Genomic DNA, 20,727 nt, shown 5'->3' with positions numbered 1-20,727 from the left:
GGCTGCAGACCACTCTGTGGAATTCAGGCCTATGTAAAAGTTCTTATTAGAGACTCTGGTTAAGTTTTACATACACATGGCCCTTCAGTTACAAAGTCCAAAATGTTAGTTCCTGGAGAAGATGTAACTCCTTCCCATTGCTGCTTCACCAACTGTAATGGCCCCTTAACTTCATGGCCATAAATGAGTTCAAAGGGTGACAATCCCAAATTGGGATGTGGTACAACCCTGTAGCCAAAGAGCAACTGCTGCAACACTAGGTCCCAATCATTGGAGTGCTCATTCACAAATGTATGTATTGTGGCCCCCAAAGTCCCATTAAACTTCTCCACTAGGCCATTCGTTTGACGGTGGTAAGGGGTGGCAACCAAGTGGCTCACCCCATGAGCTTCCCAAAGACATTTCATCGTCGTTGCCAGAAAGTTAGTTCCTGAATCCATAAGGATATCTGAGGGCCAACCTACCCTGGCAAAAATGTCTGCCAATGCCTGGCTCATGCTTTTAGCCCTGGTGTTGCTTAGAGCTACTGCTTCTGGCCATTGGGTGGCAAAATCCATTAAGGTGAGTATGTACAGCTTTCCTCTGGGTGTCTTCTTAGGGAAAGGACCCAGAATATCCACAGCTACATGCTGAAATGGAACGTCAATTATGGGGAGTGGCTGGAGAGGGGCCTTGACCTGCTCTTGGGGCTTTCCCACTGTCTGGCACACCTCACAAGACCGGACATAGGTAGAAACGTCCTTGCCCATTCCCTCCCAGTGGAATGACTTCCCCAGATGGTCCTTCATCCTGTTCACCTCAGCATGGCCACTAGGGTGATCATGTGCTAAGCTCAAGAGCTTTTCTCTATACTTAGTTGCAACTACCAACTGTCTCTGAGGATGCCAGTCCTTCTTGTGCCCACCAGAAAGGGTTTCCTTGTATAAGAGTCCTCCTTCTACAACAAACCTGGACCTGTTGGAAGAGCTGAGAGGTGGTGGATTGCTCTGTGCCACCGTCCAAGCTCCCATGAGGCTTTCATCCGCTTCCTGCTCTGCCTGGAACTGCTCCCTTGATGCCGGAGACATTAGTTCCTCGCTGGGTTGTGGACTTGGGCTTGGTCCCACTGGAAGCAATGCAGGTGATGGGGTTGTCTCTGTTGATTGTGTACCGCTGTCCGCTGGTGCACTAGGTTGTATTTTAGGCTCCGGTTGAGCTTTTTGCGTGGGTTAGCTGCTGCTGCAGGTGCAGGCTATGTGGCGCCCTTTGGTGCTGGCTCCCCTGACTCTGGTGGGGTTGTAAGCATGGGCTCTGGTGTTGACTGCTCTGCCAGTTACGACCCTTGGGCTGGTTCTGGCTGGGTCCCAGGAACTGGATCTACAACTGCTGCCATAGACTTTGGTCTAGGGTCTGGCACCCCGTGCCTCTTCGGGGGAAAGCAGTTCAGAACAGCATTCACCAAGGAATTTAGTTCTTATTTTAGGTGCTAACCTAATGCTCTTGAGCTAAACCGATTACACTGAGTATATGCAGACGCAGGAGAAAGGGGGGGTTGTAGCATGAAGAGCTGCACTCGAGTTGCATCGTTTAAGGGGATAAGCAGTACTCTTTGCTCCTGCCCAACCTAGCCAGTGTCCATTCAGGTCCCTCTTAGGGCCAAACTCTCGTGGAGGCATGATGGCATGGTGCTAATCTCTGTCTCCATGAAGGTTCTTCTTGTTTCCAGGGAATGTAATGAAAGTATTTTTGAAAAACAAAGAAGAGATGAGAATGTGTGCTGGCAAGGGCAGGGGATTACAGACAGGAGAGGAGGGGGCTATAGGAGAAGAGGGGTTTGGGAGGGGGATTATGGGGAATGGGATAAATCGGAGTGAGTGGCAGGGAAGGGGAGAGAGGTTGGGAGGCTCTGGGTTTGGCACTGCAGTGAGGGAAGGGGCTCACTGGGAGAATAGGGGCTGGGGCACATGGCAGCCCCACATTCTCCTCTTCCATATGCGTGGCACGATCTGGGCAAGGCAGCCTCGCTTGGGGGGGGGACTGAGCCCCTCATCCTACCTTTGTGGGTGGGTGTGCACCAGCATGTGGGGACACACTACTCCTCTTGAGGCGTCTGAGCCTCCTCCCAGCTCCCCTTCATGTGAGCCAGGATATGAAGGATCCTTGTCTTTCTGGGGATGTCTGAGCTCTTTTCCCTGCCCCCCTCAAAAGATCTTGGGGCCATGTCCCTCCAAAGGAGTCCCTCTACCCCTCTGAACACCCATCGTAGAAACCATTGACCAAGGGGGTACACATGAGAGACGAGTGACACACCGTTACCACAAACGGAGAAACTGCAAGTGCACATACTCGACCAGGGGGCATTTGCGAGAGGTGTGTGCCACCCCGTTACAGCATGCTTGATACACATCTGAGGTTTCTCAAGCACTGGGGAGGAGCGACAGAAATTTTCTCTGAGGCCAGGTCTATTTGTGCGTGGGACTATGCTCAGATTTTTCACTGGTCAACATAAGCACCCTGTTACAGCCACACAGTAAAACCACCTTCCTGAACAGCGAAGAGTCTTGATTGATGCGGTGTGAGTGTAGACACTGCATGACCTGTGTCGACCCTAACAGTCCTCCAGCAGCTGTCCCACTCCCTGCGACAGTGACCACTCTGGTCACAATTGTAAACTCCACTGTCCAGAGCTCACAGAGTCTGGAAGCCACCTCCACCCCACCACACTCTTTTAAAACCCTCTGTGTATTTAGAAATGCCTTTTCCTGATTACCCACCTTGGCAAGCTCACCTAGCAGCTCATCCTTGTTGTGTGCAACTGCCCAACCAACCATGCTGGCTCCATGTGCTAGACATGTTCCTTCCTGCAGTAGACAAGAAGCATTGGATCTCCTGGGCCTGTGGGAGAAGCAGCTGTGGAAGCATGGCTACAGACCAGCCACAGAAACATGGACATCTACGAGCAGCTTGCACAGGGATGACAGACAAAGGGGTATGACAAGGAGCAGCAGCAGTCTTCGCCAGGGATACCACAAGGCAAGGGAGTGCAACAATAGATCTGATTTAAAGATGGCGCCTGGCCCATCCCCAAGCTAATGAAATAACGGTGTCGACTTTTCATTGGTTGACTCAAATGAAAAGAGTTAGTTGCACAACAAACAGAGGTAGAGTTGGCATCCGCTTTCATTCCCTGTTGGGTGAGGCAGCGGGGAGGGCCACGCAGAGCACTTTGTTTACATGCATTGGGGTGGCCCGTTTATCCTCCTGAGAGATCTCAGTGAAACTTTCCTGGAGAAAATCTGCAGTCCTCTCCTGAAGGCTCCTAGGGAGGGCTGCCTTATTTCTTCCTCTGTGGTAGGACATTTTCCCATGTGAATTCATCTGGTACCATCACAGTACCCAGGCTTGCAGCATATGGGACCAGGAGTCTTCGGGATGCCAGTAGCAGCTGTGCTCTCTGTGGCTTTGTAACCTCAGGAGTGAGATATCAGGTAAAATCACCCCCACCTGTGGAGAACGGTGCCAATATTCAGTGCCAGTACCCTATACTTGTACCCATGGAATAGGGGCTGAAATTTTATAGCTTTACGCAACAGAAAATCTGTCCCCCCTTTCCCATGGTGGTCCATACTCACCATGGCCAGGGCTGGAGAATAGTGCCGAGGCACTCCAAAGCTGAAGTGTCAATAAGCAATTCTTATTAAAAGTGTCTATGGGGCTAAGGGAAGGGAGTTTAGAAACTTACCTTTCTCTTTCCCTTGTGACTGTAAGTACAATGGTACATCTCCCTGGTTTTATTAGCAGCTTCTGGCAAGGCTGCTTTGATGGGTGCCCCCTCCACACCTGCAGAACACATGGCCCTGATAAGGAGGAGAAAGAGGTCTAGGGAGGCCATGTTCTGTGAGATCCTGCAGCCAGTGCTGCATCGGACCATGAAAAAAGGGCTTGGAGGGCCAACATGACTGACAGCCTGGAGAAAGGCTCAGGAGTCCCAGCAGGACAAGGAAAGGGAAATGCATCAAGACATAATGGATCTTCTCAGGCAATAAACCCAAACGCTGCAGACCTTGGACCTGCAGGTCCAAGAATCCAGGATACTCTGCCTTTGTCTTTGTCTTTGGAGAACTCAGTGGTCGCTGCTCCCTATACACCCCAACATACCACATGGTATCACAGGACACATCCTTACCCCGACCACTGCATGCCAAGGGACAACAAGACAAACCACAGCTTCACATACACTGACCTGTGAGAATCATGGTTGGTGTATGTGTAGCCACAATGGATTACATTCAAATGGACATAAATGTTTACTTCTTTTGCTCTAATAAATTGGTTAGTCTCTAAGGTGCCACAAGTACTCCTTTTCTTTTTGCGAATACAGACTAACACGGCTGTTACTCTGAAATACTTCTTTTCTAATTTTAAGTTTTCATGATGTTTAGTTATGTTAAAAATTTGTATTATATTGCCTATGGTTTTGTTTTTCACATTGATTTTTTTCTCTTTTGTTTCCCACTGAATCAAGTTCTGTTTTTCCAGAATATATTTCTTTATAATTTCACAACACATTGCAGAACGCACAGCAGTAGTCAAGGGAAACAGTACTTGTAAGTGCACATCAAGCACCACAGCATTCATAGCTTCATGAAAATTTATAAATTGTGACAGGGTCTGGCCAGATGGCTACAGGACAGTAATAGAAGGCAGATATATTAGCCCCAGGTTAAGTAGGTCCCTTTTCCCTGGGTAAGGTAACAGGGAAGGTTTTTTTGTTTTGTTTTGTTTTTTGAAACAGAAAGAAAATTTATTGGTAACGCTTACAGAATTACCAAAGGAAACAAAACAACTATGCAACAAACAACGCAATCAGAAGGTATAACACAGCAGCTTTCAGGAGGGAGAAGTGTTCAGGCTAGCCTGGGCCCAGAGCGGGGGGGCTTCCTCGACACTTGTGGTCTTCCACCCCCTCGAGTTACCCAGTGCCGCGCCCAGTGTCACCGATCCTCCCTCTCCTGAGAGTGCCCGGTAAGATGGGCACGGCTGCGGGGTGGGCAGTTTAGGGAGGGGGGGTAGACACCCATGTATTATAGGACCCCTCCTAGATGACAGGAATGATGGTATCCACAGCGGCAACGGCTGGGGCTGGCGTCTCTCGCTCTTCCCCTCAATCAAAGGGTCAGACGGAGGGAACCGGACGGGGTCACCGAGCAGAGAACCCCAGACAGCGCCCACCGCTCCTCGAAGGCTTCAAGGGAGTCGGTGGACGCCGCCCAGAGGAACTCCGCCCGGATACGTGAGTGTACTGAGGATCGGAAAACGGCCCCACAATCGCAGGACGTTTCATGGGCCAACCTCCTCTCTCTGGTTTTATAAATGGCTGTTTTAGCCAAAGCTAGGAGGAGGTTGACCAGAAGATCCCGCGACTTTGTGGGGCCACGGATGGGAAGTGTATAGATAAAAAGGTGGGGGGGAAAATGAAGCCAGAAGCGTAATAGAATATTTGTGAGGAGCCGGAAAAGGGGCTGCAATCTGGCACACTCTAAATACACGTGCGCCAGGGTTTCCCTCACATTACAAAAAGGACAAGTGTCCGGAATGGGGGTAAACCGTGTCAAAAACACGCCCGTGCTCACAGCTCCATGAAGGAGCCGCCAACTGATGTCCCCGACGGGCCTTGGGACCAGGGTGGAATACAGGCTGGCCCACCGAGGTTGCTCACCCTCCAAAGGTGGCAGGAGATCCCGCCACTTTGTATCGGGGCGGGACACCAGGGTGTGGGCGTGAAGGGTATGAAGCGTAAGTGTATATAAGTATTTCCGTGAAGCAATTTGAAAGCTAACCGGCTGCAGTTCGTGCAGCCGGCTTGCAGTGAAAGGGTGAGGGGTTTGTTGGGATCTACGGGGGGGGGCCAGATGGAAAGGTCCGGCGGGCCTGGGGTAAGGAATGGGCAGGGTGCGCCCTCGCACAATGCTCGGCTAACATAAGCCCGAGCAGCGGGGGTCAAGGCGGCCTTCACCTCCTGAAGTACGCGCCGGGGGGTACGGAGGCTGGAGAGCCCCATGCGCCAAGTGAGCATCAGGGGATCCAGCCAGTCTCTCCGGTCGTAGTCCAGGAGGTCTCCGACCCTCGTAACTTCCGCCAGGACCAACCTCTGGCGTTCCGAGCGGGACTCCGCCACCTGCACACGGAGCTGGGGGTTGTGTAGCAGGGTCTCCGTGAGGAGATCTGCCCCCACGGTGGCCGCCACGGACCTGGTTGTTAGAAACAATTTCCAGGTCCGGAGGAGGTCCTGGTAGAAGGCCGGCAGCCCGGAGAGGTCTCGCGGAAAACCCCTCGGAGAAAGATAAAAGAGCTTCCGGTCATATTGAAGCCCTTGGAAACGGCGCAGGAAGGCGTGCGCCAGTATGCTCCACGCCGAACTACTTGCACTATAAAAGAGCCTCTGCAGGGCCTGGAGGCGGAAAACGCGGACCTGAGTGTACAGACACTTCAGGCCCTGCCCTCCTTCCTTCAGGGGTAGATGAAGAACTCCAACAGGGGCCCAGTGCATTCCTGACCAGAAGAACTCTAGAATCAATCTCCGGAGGTGGGTCAGGAAACCCGGGGCCGGGGCCAGGGTGTTGAGCCGGTACCAGAGCGTGGACAGGACTAGTTGGTTAAGCACCAGTGCTCTCCCTCGGAGGGAGAGACATCGGAGTAGCCTCGTCCATCTCCGGATCCGCTCTATCACCCCGCCCTCTAAATTTTGCCAGTTCTCCGGCGGGGAAGGATGCGTGGCGGAAAGGTAAACGCCGAGATAGAGCAGTGGACACGCACTCCACCGGATGGTCTGAAGTGCGGGTGGGAGGGAGCTCACCTGCCGCCAGTCCCCCACCGCCAAGCCAGAGCTCTTGACCCAGTTGACTCGGGCGGAGGAGGCTGCCGAATAGATGGCTTGGCATGCCTCCACTCGCGCCAAGTCGCCCGGGTCCTGGACCACGAGGAGTACGTCATCGGCGTACGCCGACAGGACCAGCCGCAGCTCCGGCTCCCGCAGCACCGACCCTGTCATCCTCCTGCGGAGGAGACAGAGGAAAGGCTCGATCGCCAGAGCATACAACTGGCCCGAGAGGGGGCACCCCTGCCGCACTCCTCGCCCGAAGCTGACCGGTTCAGTCAGGGTCCAGTTGAGCCTAACCAAACACTCCGCGGAGGCATACAGCACCCGGAGAAAACTCACAAACTGAGGTCCAAATCCCAACGCCTGCAGAGTGCTCAGGAGGTACCCATGGTCTACTCTATCGAACGCCTTCTCCTGATCAAGAGACAGGAGGGCGAACGATAGACCATCTCTCCGCCCGAGTTCCAAAAGGTCTCGGACTAGAAAGAGGTTGTCGAAAATGCTGCGACCCGGGACAGTATAGGTCTGGTCTGGGTGGACCACGTCCGCCATCACGGACCCTAGCCGCAGCGAGATTGCTTTCGCTACGATTTTGTAATCCGTGCTAAGGAGTGAGACGGGACGCCAGTTTCGTAGATCGCGGAGGTCCCCCTTCTTCGGCAGCAAAGCGAGCACCGCTCGCCTGCATGACAGAGGGAGGACCCCGCTCTGCAAGGACTCAGCCCAGACGGTGACTAGGTCTGGGCCGAGAATGTCCCAGAACGCGCGGTAAAACTCCACGGTCAGCCCGTCCATGCCCGGAGATTTATTGGTGGGCATGCGACGGAGGGCTTCCGAGAACTCGGCCAGGGTGAGAGGCAGCTCTAGTCGGTCTCGGTCGCCCACGCTGACCGTGGGGAGTTCCTCCCAGAGCACCTCGCAAGCGTCAGGATCGGTCGGGTCCGGGGAGAAAAGGCTTGTGTAGAAGTCACGGGCCCTCCCCACATCTCCTCCGGACCCGTGAGGGGGGTGCCGTCTTCCGCAAGAAGGCAGGTGACGTGTTTCTTGGCCCCCCTCGTTTTCTCCAGGGCATAGAAGAAGCGGGAGCCGCGGTCCATCTCCCGAAGGAGGCGGATGCGGGATCGAATGAAGGCACCTCGGGCCCGGTGGTCCTCAAGGGCCCAGAGCTCCTCCCGCTTCTCCCGGCACGCTCCGCAGAGGGACGGGTCCTCGGGATCGGCGGCCAGGCGCCTCTCCATCTCTAAGACCTCCCGTTCCAGCTGCTCTATTGCCGCATTTCGCCGTCGGCTGGTGCCCCGAGTGTAGTCACGGCAGAAGAGCTTGGCGCGCACCTTCCCGAGATCCCACCATCGCCGCACCGAGGGAAAGGCACGCCACTGCTCTCGCCAGGCCAGCCAAAACTCCCGGAAGGACATCACAAAGCTCTCGTCCTCCAACAGGCTGTTATTAAAGTGCCAATAGGCCGGCCCCGGTCTCTCTGCACGGAGGGAAACCGTTACAGCGACTAAATGATGATCGGAGAATGGGGCCGGCCGAATGGCGGAGGAGTGGGCCTGTGAAAGATGGAAACGGGATAAGTAAATACGGTCCAACCGAGAGTGGTGTGACCGATGGGCCTCCACCCGGACAAAGGTGAACGTGGAGGTGTCATCTGGGTGATGGTCGCGCCAGACGTCCACTAGGGAGTGATGGTCGACTATCCCTTGGAGAATATTCGCAGCGGCCGGACTCGGTTCGGCCCCTGAGCGGTCCCGTTCCTCGAGGGTGGTGTTAAAGTCCCCTCCCAGGACCAGGCACTCATGCGAATCCAGGGTGCCGAGAAAGTCGGACACCTGCTGATAAAATTGTGGCCGCCTGGAGCTCATTTGCGGGGCATAGATGTTAACAAGATGAACCACGAGCCCCTCCATACGGACTCGAAGGTGCAGCACGTGGCCCGGCACGGCCTCATTGACCCCTAGCACCTCAGGCTGTAGGTTGGGGGAGAATAGGGTTGCCACTCCAGCCTGCCAGGTCGCAAAGTGGCTAAAGTATACCCCGTCCCCCCACTCCAGCCGCCACCTGTCCTCGGCGGCCGGGTCTGTATGGGTCTCCTGCAGGAAAACTACAGAGTACCTCCCCTCCCGAAGGTAAGAGAGCACCTGGGACCTGCGGAGAGCCATCCTACAGCCCCTGGTATTCAGGGTCGCAATAAGAAGAGGCGTCATACGGAGGGCTGGGGGGGGTGGGGGTCTCGTATTGGCGGGGGGGTTCAGGGCCCCCGGCGGGTTGCACAGCAACCCATGACTCATCCCGTGGGTGAGTAGATCGCTTCGGAAGCTGCGGGCTCGCTCGTAGGCCGCAGCACCGCGCTTTCCTTGCCCCCTGCCCTCCTTTATAAGGGCCGTTGTGGCCTGGAGGAGTTGATCAAAGTCCCCCCATAGCCGAAGAGCCAGCTGTGCCCTATTGCGGGTGCCACGGGAGTGCTCTAGGAACTTCCGTAGTGCATGCCGCAGCTCATGGGGGGGTGGGGTTACAATTCCCGAGGTATTCCCTGATGGGTCTCTTAATACAGCCTCGTGGTCCGCTAAGGCAGGTAGACAGGGTGCGGACCACCGACGGGGCGTCTGACAGGCTGGGGTTATTAAATTCATTTCACGCCTTGGGGTGGAGGGGGATGGCAGGGGAAAAATTGCCACTCCTAACGGGTCGCGACTAGAAAGTGCAAAGACTGCTCCCTGGGGGGAGTCTGCAAAAGGCGGAAAGGAAATAACCCCAGGGGCGGCGTTAACATTGCAGGAGGAGGGACCTTGGGCAGGGGCAGGGGTGGGGGCAGGGGCAGGGGTAAGGCTCTGGGGTGCAGGAGGCGAGCAGCTAAAGGAAAGTGCCTCCTGAGCAGAGTAAAGGGTTAAGGGGGAAGGGGAGGGGCTCCCAATAATGCTAGGTGCTGGCTCCATGGTGGTTTTAGCGGTCACGGCATCAGGTGGTGGACCGCCTTCTGCAGGGTGCTCACCCGGGAAGGCAAATAGGGGGAGGGAGCATGGGGAAAGGGAGGCTGGGGTAAGGCTGCCCAGCTCGAGGTCAGCCGGCAGCAAATCATCCCCTCCCTGGGTGACCGGGGTCAAATCTAGGGCCTCAATCTCCGCATACACGGGGGAGAGGCCAACTCCTGCCACCCCGGGGGCCTCTCCTCTAGGGCCCGCCTCAACGGCCGCCTCAGGGTCCGTGGGGGGTTCGGGTAGCATCCAGGCAGAAGGGGTGTCCTCAGAAGTCTCGGAGTGGAGGGTCTCCCGTGGAGGGGGGATTCTGCCCTCCAATGCCAGTCCGTCTTCACCTCCCGACACCGGCGGATGGATCTCGCTCGCGGCCGTGGCGGGAGGCTCGATAGCAGTGCCTCCTTTCCTGGTCTTCCGGGGGGCTTCCGCGTCGGGTGGATGCAGCGGAGCTCGAGCCTTCCGCTTGCCTCGCTTCCCCTGGACTAGGGTCCAGCCCTCCATAGCATCATCTGGGGGCTGGTTAGCAGGGGTCGTGTCGGGGGGCGGAGGCGACGGTTTAGGGGTTCGGGGAGGTAGCGGTGGGGCAACGTGAGGGGTGGGGGCTTCTCCTTGGGGAGGGCCCTCTCTTGTACCCGATAATATCCTTGCCACACCCTCCTCCATGGGCTCTATTGGGTTGGTACTAGCAAGGGTGGAAACCCCTTGCTCGCCCGGGCATTGTAGGGAAGGTATCTCTTGGGCCCGGACGGGAGCAGCGATGGGTCGAGTAGGAGGAGGGTTGGTTTCAGGTACTGGGCAGCCAGGGGCATTGGCAGCGACGGGGCCAATGTCCTGCCGGGTCTCGGGGGTTTCGGGTGCCCCTCCCCCCGAGCCAAAGGGCAGTCTCTGCGGACGTGCCCCGCTGAGCGGCAGAGGTAGCACCGGGCCTCTCCGGTAGAATAAAAGACCCGATAGCGGGCTCCCTCGTAGGGGACTAGAAAGGACCCCTCAAGCGCCTCTCCGTCACGCGCCCCTGCCGGTGGTAGAAGCTGCACTTGCCGGCGGAACGAAAAAATGTGACGGAGGGTGGGGTCCTTGCAGCCCAACGGGAGAGGGCTGATGACAGAGACAAGTTTCCCCAGGGTGGAAAGAGCGGGTAACAGGGCAGCATTGGGTAAGAAGGGAGGGACGGAGGTGAGGACGAGGCGAATGCCCAGGTCTTGTAGCGGCTCCAGGGGGACAAACACCCCCCACACCGCCAGGCCCCTCTCCACCGCCTCCTGGGCGGCATCCTCCGAGGCTAAGAAGAAAACGACCTTCCCATACATCTTGGAGGCCGCCACAATAGCCGTGGGTCCCACCACCTTCGCCAATGCCTGCACGTATGTCTCCACGTGGGGCGAGGCGGGCACCAGGAGGCAACGGACGCCGTGCTTCCTGGTCAAGGCGGGGAAAGGGCCTCGGCCGCTGGTGATGGTGGCGGAGGCAGGGGGGGGCGAGATGACGAGGCGGCAGGCAGCGGGGAGCCCGCTGCCGCCCGGGCATACGTCCTGGGGGCCGGGGGAGGGACAATCGCAGAGCTGGTGGAGGGAAACGCTGGGAGGGGCGCCACGGTTGATGACGAGGCTGCAGCGGTGGGGGCAGCTCCCGCCATGGAGGGCTCAGTGGTTTTAGTGGGGCCCTTTCCCTTCCACCCGCCCTGGCCCTTCTTGCGAACCGGGGGGGGTTTCCTAGTATCTGGGGGGGTGGTGGGTGCAGCAGCAGCAGCAGCAATCACCCTGGTGCCTCCTGCTACCGGTGCCCCAGCAGGGGGGGTGGCAAGTACCTTAACAATAGTAGTAGGGGGGGGACCTTGGGGGTTGGGCAGGGGTGGTGGTGGGGAAGGAACAACTAATTTTATTAAAGCAGTCTCGCCCCTCTCGTTCCCCGCCATTGTGAGCAGGGAGAGACAGGGAGACACCGGAAGGAGGGGGGGGGGAGAAGGCGGAATAGCCCCTCCTTCCGCTGGCTGCGGACAGGAAGGGAAAAAAATGCCGAGGGAGGGGGGCTGGGAGGAGGGGGGGGAACAAAATCGGGGTCCAGTAAAAGGGGCAAGTTGTGGGATAAGCAATCCGGGGGGGGGGGGGGGGTGCAGACCCACACACGTTTGTCCAAAGAGTCTCGGTTGGTCGGTTGTTAGGTCTGGTCCGGAAGGCAAAGTTCAAAGCAAACAGCTGGATCCGAAGGGAGATGGCAGGTTGCCAGCAGGGACAGACTGCGGGGGGGCCGTGACAGTTGTAATAACGATGGGGGGGTAGGGGCACCGATGGATCGGGGGTGGGGGTCTCCACACCACACCCCCTGTGCCGCCACAAACGCAAGTAATCACAGTCAAACTCCCCCCCACGAGAGTATAATTCAGAAAGTTACTCAATCTTACGGCCTTCGTCACGATGATTTATAATATTTCTTCTGTCTGCTGAAATCTCCGTCTCCGGCTGTGTTGGCTGTGTTCCAAGGCCTCCGGCATGTTAAGAATGTTGTAAGGTCCGAGCTGCTGGCAAAACGGCTGGGTCTGGGGGTTTCCACTCCCCCCTCCGGACAGCAAAATCGGCAATCTTCCCCCCCCCCCCCTCCTCCGGGGGCTCAGCTGAGGCAAATAGCTGCGCCCGAAAGCAGGCGTGGGGGGGGGGATGGCTGGCGAAGGACGTAGACGGAAAAAAACAACAACAAAAAATGAAAAAAAAAATCAAAAAAGCGTCTGGCCCGGTCGGGGGGGGACTAAGGCAGGTGCAAAAAGTAAGAAAAATCCGGGCCAGGGGGCTTTAGGAAAGAACAGAAAGCAGATAGCTGAGGAGCAAGCAAAAGACGTTCCGTTTCCTAACAGGGAAGGTTCCAGAACAATCAGGAACCTTCTGGAGACAATTAAGACAGACAGGCTGATTAGAACACCTGCAGTTAATCAAGAAGCTGCTAAAATCAATTAAGGCAGGCTAATCAGGGCACCTGGGTTTAAAAAGGAGCTCACTTCAGTTTCTGGTGCGCATGTGTCAAGGTTCCTTCCCCACTCTGAACTCTAGGGTACAGATGTGGGGACCTGCATGAAAACCTCCTAAGCTTACTTTTACCAGCTTAGGTTAAAACTTCCCCAAGGTACAAACTATTTTATCTTTTGCCCTTGGACTTTCGCTGCCACCACCAAACATCTAACAGGGTTTATTATTGGGAAAGAGTCGTCTGGAAACGTCTTTCCCCCAAAAATCCTCACCAAAACCTTGCACCCCCCTTCGTGGGGAAGGTTTGATAAAAATCCTCACCAATTTGCACAGGTGAACACAGACCCAAACCCTTGGATCTTAAGAATAATGAAAAAAGCATTCAGTTTCTTACAAGAAGAATTTTAATATAAGAAAAAGTAAAAAGAATCACCTCTGTAAAATCAGGATGGTAAATACCTTACAGGGTAATTAGATTCAAAACATAGAGAATCCCTCTAGGCAAAACCTTAAGTTACAAACAGACACAAAGACAGGAATATCCATTCCATTCAGCACAGTTTATTTTCTCAGCCATTTAAAAAAATCATAATCTAACACATATCTAGCTAGATTACTTACTAAGTTCTAAGACTCCATTCCTGTTCTGTCCCCAGCAAAAGCATCACACAGACAGACCCAGACCCTTTGTTTCTCCCCCCTCCAGCTTTGAAAGTATTTTGTCTCCTCATTGGTCATTTTGGTCAGGTGTCAGCGAGGTTATCCTAGCTTATTAACCCTTTACTGGTGAAAGGGCTTTTCCTCTGGCCAGGAGGGATTTTAAAGGTGTTTACCCTTCCCTTTATATTTATGACAGTGTGTAAGGAGCTGGGAGCAAGAGGCACTAGGAGCTGAGAGTGAGAACGCAGACTATTGGAGGACTGAGGTGTACAAGCCTTATCAGACACCAGGAGGAAGGTCCTGTGGTGAGGATAAAGAAGGTGTTGGGAGGAGGCCATGGGGAAGTAGCCTAGGGAGTTGCAGCTGTCATGCAGCTGTTCCAGGAGGCAGTCTAGACAGCTGCATTCCACAGGGCCCTGGGCTGGAACCCAGAGTAGAGGTTGGGCCTGGGTTCCCCCCAAACCTCCCAACTCCTGGTCAGACATAGGAGGAGTTGACCTGAACTGTGGGTTCATGAAAACAGCCAAACTGAGGGCTGCCATGAAGCTCCAAGGCAAGCAAATCCACCAATAAGCGCAAGACCCACAAAGGTAGAGCAGGAACTTTGTCACAACTGGTTTCAGAAGTGGGATCTGGTGTCTACAGCACGGCAGAAGAAGGAGGGTGTTTGGGCCGGTGGGGAGGAGGGGGTGTCACTACGACACAGAGAGTAGAAAATTGTGTCTGCTGCATGTGCATATGTATTCTCTCTGCTCTAGATGCATAGAGATGGTGGAGTGCTGTGCTGGAGGAAGGAGGGCACAAGAGACAGAACAGGCAGGCAGGAGAAAAGTGGAGAGGGAATAACAGAAAGCAGCAGGAGCTCCAGGGAGAGAGAGGAGAAGAAGCATCTTATGTACCTCTCTAGCACCCCCAGGAGCCTGGACTGATTAACACCAGCTTCTCAGGGAGCTTCTTGTTTCCTGCTGCTTCCCTGAAGCCACTTAAGGAGAACAGGCAATCAACTGAAGTAGTAGGAGCCAGTGAGGCCCTTAAGATGCTGATATCTTCCCTCTCTCAGGCCCTGGTACCAGCCTGCTTATTTGTCCCCTTCAATTGAGTGTTGAGAGCCACTATAGCTGGCACAGAACTGCAGTCATGAGTGAAAGAAGAAAACGCCCCTCTGGGGCAGCATTCAGAAAAAGCAAGCAAGCAAAGGAAGCTTTTCTCTCTAAGCAGGAAGGAGCTCTCCTGAGATATGTAGACACAAATGTTCACAGTGAGCCTTCTGGCCCCAGTGAGGATGTGAGTGGTGAGGAGATGCCTGATCTTCCAGTTAGTGCAGGTGACCTGGCAGCTACTGCAGCACCCATATCTCTATCTCAAGTGGATGTAACCATGCACAGTCCTGAAGAAAAGTGTAGCTCAGAGAAGAGTGTGGTGGAGGCGCAAGAAACAGCTGCTGCTGAGTTTAGTTCCTTAAGTCTAGATGATCCAGGACTGTGGACCCACTTGAGCAGTAGCCTGAGGGACTTCCTTGTACTGCATGGGCCACAGCAAGTGAAAAACGTCATGTTCCCTAAAGACAATGAAAACAGAATTTTCCATCCAACACATTACTGGTGTGAAATCCCCAATGGTGACAAAGTGCAGAGGCCATGGCTTATGTACTCAAAAACCCAGAATGCTGCATACTGGTTTTGTTGCAGACTCTTCCAGTCTAATGTTCCAGCCACATTGGGTTCTACAGGAACACAGGGTTGTGAGTTCAATCCTTGAGGGGGCCATTTAGGGATCTGGGGCAAAAATTGGGGATGGGTCTCACAACCCTGGATTTAGCAGGCCAATGCTCAAACCACTGAGCTGTCCCTCCCCCACGAGGGCCATGTTCTGTATGGATGAAATTTTCAGGGGATTTAACTTCAAAGCTCTAGCCACCCTCTACTGAGCATGTGTAAACTGAAATTTTTCAAAGTCCCAGTCTTATTAATCTCTCCTCATACGGAAGCCGTTCTATATCCCTAATAATTTTTGTTGCCATTTTCTGAACCTTTTCTGATTCCAATATATCTTTTTTGAGATGGAGCAACCACAGGTGCATGCAGTATTCAAGATGTGGCCATACCATGGATTTATATAGAGACAATATGATATTTTCTGTTCTATTATCTATCTATTAACTCCAAAACATTGACTTAGACTTCTTAAAGAAAAGGTCACCAGAATTTTTTGACATGGGGAAAACAACATATTTTCACTAACCTTGTTTTTCAAAAAGGTGGCAGCATTTTGGCTGACATTTTCCAAAAAATTCAGCCTGAGGTAGACACTTGGCATATAAAATTTAATCCAAAATGGTTCAAGTTTGACAAAGATATATGCAGCTGAAAACAGGGTCTTATGATGGGGAATGTTGGGCAACCTTAGCCTTGCCTATAACATCTGATCTGGGACTCAGCACTTCCCAGCATTAGAAGAAGAAGGTTGCATTTGGGGAGCCAGAGGAGCTTTAAAAATCACTCTAACTGAGGACTAATTAAAAAGTGCAATTGTTCCAATTTTTCCAAATAGCAAGGAACATAATCTCACACAACAGCAGCACCGATGAGGGGGAATGAGTGGCTGGGTTGTGGAAGAGGCCAACAACTGAGCCACATGATAAAAGAAATTTTCTCATTTGGGGTGAATTTGTCATTTTGGACATAGATAAAATTTCACCTTTTCCATCCATCAGACTCTTTTCAGGGATAATAGTGTAATTGTGCATACACACTCACTCACACACACTTTGCAATCACACATGCTCATATACACATATTCACACACTTACACTGTCATACTCAGATTCACACACAGACACATACACACTCACAAAACAATACAAATTTTAATTAAAGTTAAAAAGCACACAATCCCAGTCCCACAACACGCAAACTCTCATGCACTCACTGTCACTTTCAGGGAATCATGAAACTTTATAAAGTCAAGGAATGAGCTTGCACACTTGGTCACACTGGTGTAAATCAAAGTTAACTCCATTGACTTTTCTGGATTTGCTCCACATTTTCACTGGTGTAACTGAGAGCAGAAGTAGGTCCATTATTTGCCTCTCTAGAGAGAAAGAGGTGCTTTTGACCTTAAGATCTGTAAACACAAGAAAGGACTCCAGCGTGCCAGTGAAAATACAACCAGGAAGAATTCTTTCAGCTTGTTTTAGGGGTGAAAGAAGCAATGAAGATGTTTGTCTACACTACCACGGTAAGTCGACCTATGCTACGCAACTCCAGCTACGTGAATAACAAAGCTGAAGTCGACGTACCTTAGGTCAACTTACCACGGGGTCTACATTGTGGGAGATTGACCTCCCGTCAACTTACCTTACTCTTCTCCTCGGAGGTAGAGTACAGGGGTCAACTGGAGGGCAATCTGCTGTCGATTTGACAGGTCTTTACTAGACCCAGTAAATGGACCGCAGGTGGATCGATCTCAGAGCATAGATCCCAGCTGTAGTGTATACATAGCCTCAGACATGCTGTTTGAAAGCTGTGCAATTGAAAAAAATCACAACTTTCCCACTCTGTGAAAGCTACAGAGGGCTTTTGCTTCTTCCCTCTATGTCCACGAAAATAACAGGGGCTGTTTTTCCTTATACAAAATTGTTTCTGCAACACCACTTTGGGAAGTTTGGTTTGCTCCCTGGGCTTCTATGGAATCATTTGTATATTTAAAAAAAAATATCAGCTGGATGGAGAAGGAGAAATCTCAGCATTGTCCAGCTCTCAAATTCTCTTGAAAAGGAGTGAGAATGTCCATCCAGTCTCAGGCACACCTAAACCAGTACCTGCATTCCCCTCAGAGGGGCTGCTGTTCCCCTGATGCTTGGGAGAAACAATAGAATTGTAGCTTTTAAACTAAAAAGAAAAGGAGTACTAGTGGCACCTTAGAGACTAACCAATTTATTGGAGCATAAGCTTTCGTGAGCTACAGCTCACTTCATCGGATGCATTCAGTGGAAAATATTTTTCACTAAATACCCTCCTAGTGAAAAAGCTTTTCCTAATATCCAACCTAAACCTCCCTCACTGCAACTTGAGACCATTACTCCTTGTTCTGTCATCCGCTACCACTGAGAACAGTCTAGATCCATCCTCTTTGGAACCCCCTTTCAGGTAGTTGAAAGCAGCTATTGAATCCCCCCTCATTCTTCTCTTCCGCAGACTAAACAATCCCAGTTCCCTCAGCCTCTCCTCATAAGTCATGTATTCCAGTCCCCTAATCATTTTTGTTGCCCTCCGCTGGACTCTCTCCAATTTTTCCACATCCTTCCTGTAGTGTGGGGCCCAAAACTGGACACAGTACTCCAGATGAGGCCTCACCAATGTTGAATAGAGGGGAACGATCACGTCCCTTGATCTGCTGGCGATGCCCTTACCTATACATCCCAAAATGCCATTGGCCTTCTTGGCAACAAGGGCACACTGTTGTTGACTCATATCCAGCTTCTCGTCCACTGTAACTCCTAGGTCCTTTTCTGCCGAACTGCTGCCTAGCCATTCGGTCCCTAGTCTGTAGCGGTGCATGGGATTCTTCCGTCCTAAGTGCAGGACTCTGCACTTGTCCTTGTTGAACCTCATCAGATTTCTTTATGGGGCTTTCCAGAACTGCCTCCCAATCAGCCTGAGTAGTTATATCTGGAGGGCCAGGGGGGCACTGTCAAGGTTAGGGAGATTTCATGCTGCCTTCTGACTCTCCACTTTGCTTCTCTCCTCCCACAGACAAGAGCGGTGTCTTCTGGACCAGGAGCTTGATCTGATTATGAGTGAGCAGCGGGGCCATGTGAACAGCCTCTTCTTGAATGAGGAGTCAGCCAAGCGGCTCAGCTCCAACAACCGGGTGCAGCGCTTCCAACAGGCAGTGCAGGAGCAGGCAGCACGGGCCAAGAAGCGGATGCACAGCATCACCAAAGACAGCGCCAAGAGCTTCCTCAGGAGAAATGCCTTCGTCCTCTTCACCATCACTGCTGTCCTACTGGGTAGGGAGCCTGGGGCCTGCAGGGTGGTGCTGTGCTGCCTGGGGAGATTCATTAAGCTAGCACAAAGAGCGATTAAAGAAGTGTGCTGAGGTCAGGGTTCTGCCACAAACACACTCTGTGCCCTTGGGCAAGTCCCTTCATCTCTCAGTGCCTCCATTATCAGGCATTGCATTGCAAGAGCATCTACAGATGCCTGTGAGGGATCAGGGCCCTATTGTACTGGACACTGCTCTCACCTGGAATGCAAAGCCGGGCTTCACCTCACAGAGTTGGCTGGCTCTGCACTAGGAATGTTTGCTGGTGTAAGGATGGTGGGCAGGGGTGATTCTTTACAACAGTTTGTAGAGGGAAAAAGTGCTCATTTAGATACAGTTATTCCAGCAAAAGGACTTATTTAGATCATTTCCCTTGGGGAACTGTACAGCTTTACTAGCTAAAAAGCCCTCTGCTGCTATAAGCTGTGTCTCCACTAAGGGGGTTTGCTGCTACTGGGAAAGTGAGGATAACAGAGAACCTCAGGCACAAGTCACTGCTCATGTGCAAAGCAGCATGGTTCCAGCATGCGGGGGCTTATAACAGCCAGCCTCAGGAGGGAACTACGGAAAGTGACACTAAACCTCCGCTGCACAAGGCTCTCTGAGAGCTTTACTGACAGTCCCTCAGGAAGCCTCCCAGCCCCAACAGGGTAAATCTCCCTATCCCCGCTGCCCAGAGGGGAAACTGAGGCAAGGAGCAGTCCTGTAACTCACCTTAGGCCAGCCTTAGGACATGGTAGAATCTCTGTCACTTGGATTCTTTAAATCAAGACTGGACATCTTTTTCTAAAAGATCCACTCTAGTTCAATCATTTCAATTGGCTCGCTGCAGAATCACGGGGTGAAATTTCTAGCCTGTGATATGCAGGAGGTCAGATGGACTCTTCTAGCCTTGAAGTGTTTGCATTGGTGAGCTACATGGCTGGAAATACAACCCAGAAGTGCAGCAGGGAAGTGTAGAGTAGTGCTGTTCCCCCCTTGATGAGGGCTGGCTGGCTGATGCACTCTCATGGTGTGGCTCCTGTTTACCAGACTAGGAGCTCACTGTTTATATGAGCAATATCCCTTGTAATAAGGGAGGGTCCCAGGAATCCTTATCCTGGGGAAAGGGCCATTCTCCATGCCTGGCACGTTCCTGCTCACCGAGGCAATGGCTAACAGGACAGGCCTCTCACAGGGGGCTGCGTTTAACCCTTCGATTGCACAGATTTCCCTTCTTATCCCTTGTTTCTCAGGGATCATTTTGGCCTTTGCGCTCCGACCCTACAAGATGACCTATCGCCAGATCAAGTATTTCTCCTTCCCAGGAGAGCTGCTGATGCGGATGCTCCAGATGCTGGTTCTTCCCCTCATTGTCTCCAGCCTGGTCACGGGTGAGGGACCTTTCCTGGTGCTTGCAGCCATCTGCATCCTACAGGCCATGCAGCACCCTGCAAAGGTGCTGCCAGCCAATGACCCAGCTCCCGCTGCAGGTCCAGGCCTTGGTTGGGGCTATGGGAAGTGGGATTGACCCGTCTGTCCCCTGGCTGCCTTGGTGTGGAGGTCAGGGTGGCAGAAGGTCTTACGCCTTTCTGAGAAGGGTGAGGAGCAAGCCTGGTAGTCCTGCCAGCCCTCAGGCACCATGATCCAGGCCCTGCAATCCTGATACTTAAAGATGCACTGGGGGTCAGGGAGGGGCTGGAGGTATTCATTTGCCTTCAGGCATTAGGAGGAAGTGTCCACCCCTGAAGTGTGTGTGTGAGCATTGCAGGGTCACAGTGCACCTGAGATAGCCAGGCAAAACTGTGGGTTGCCCAATGGCTGCTTGGAGGGGGCTCCCTTTCCCCTCCGCTAACACAGCAGCTATTCCAGCCCCTCCAGTCCCCTCCCCAATCACTGTTCTGGCTCCTTATCCTCACTGCCCACCTGCTCTGCCTCATCATTCACATCCCTCCTCCCCACCCCCCAAGGGCCCCCAAGGGCTCCTGTCTCCAGACCCCCTGCCCCCACCTTTCACTCCCTTATCCTATCTCCTCATTTTCTGTCACCCCATTTCTCTGCACCCCCTAGTCTCCTCATGCTTCTCGTCTGCCTCCTATGCCCCACGAAGTTTGCTTTCTGCCCCCACATTTCCCTACATACCCCAAAGCCTGCCTCCTACATCCCATATTCCTCTGCAGCCTCCAAAATCTGCCTCCTACACCCCCTACTCCCCACAAAGTCTGCCTCCTGCACCTCACTTTCCTCTGCTCCC

The 20,727-nt window shown here is 53.2% G+C and overlaps 1 protein-coding gene across 2 annotated transcripts in view; it reads left to right on the top strand.

Moving 5' to 3' along the window:
* The window catches only part of LOC140903081 (excitatory amino acid transporter 1-like), a 130,107-nt gene that overhangs the window by 43,624 nt on the left and 65,756 nt on the right, over positions 1-20,727 (top strand). For both annotated transcript variants that reach the window (XM_073323803.1, XM_073323802.1), the window contains exons 2-3: positions 18,203-18,459; positions 19,730-19,867. In XM_073323803.1, coding sequence (XP_073179904.1) covers positions 18,243-18,459; positions 19,730-19,867 — 355 coding nt within the window. In that variant the 5' untranslated portion in view covers positions 18,203-18,242. The remainder of the gene's footprint in view (positions 1-18,202; positions 18,460-19,729; positions 19,868-20,727) is intronic.

The sequence above is a fragment of the Lepidochelys kempii genome, chromosome 25 (genome assembly GCF_965140265.1).
Source record: "Lepidochelys kempii isolate rLepKem1 chromosome 25, rLepKem1.hap2, whole genome shotgun sequence".
Lineage (NCBI taxonomy): Eukaryota > Metazoa > Chordata > Testudines > Cheloniidae > Lepidochelys > Lepidochelys kempii.
This window is presented reverse-complemented; position numbering and strand designations above follow the sequence as displayed.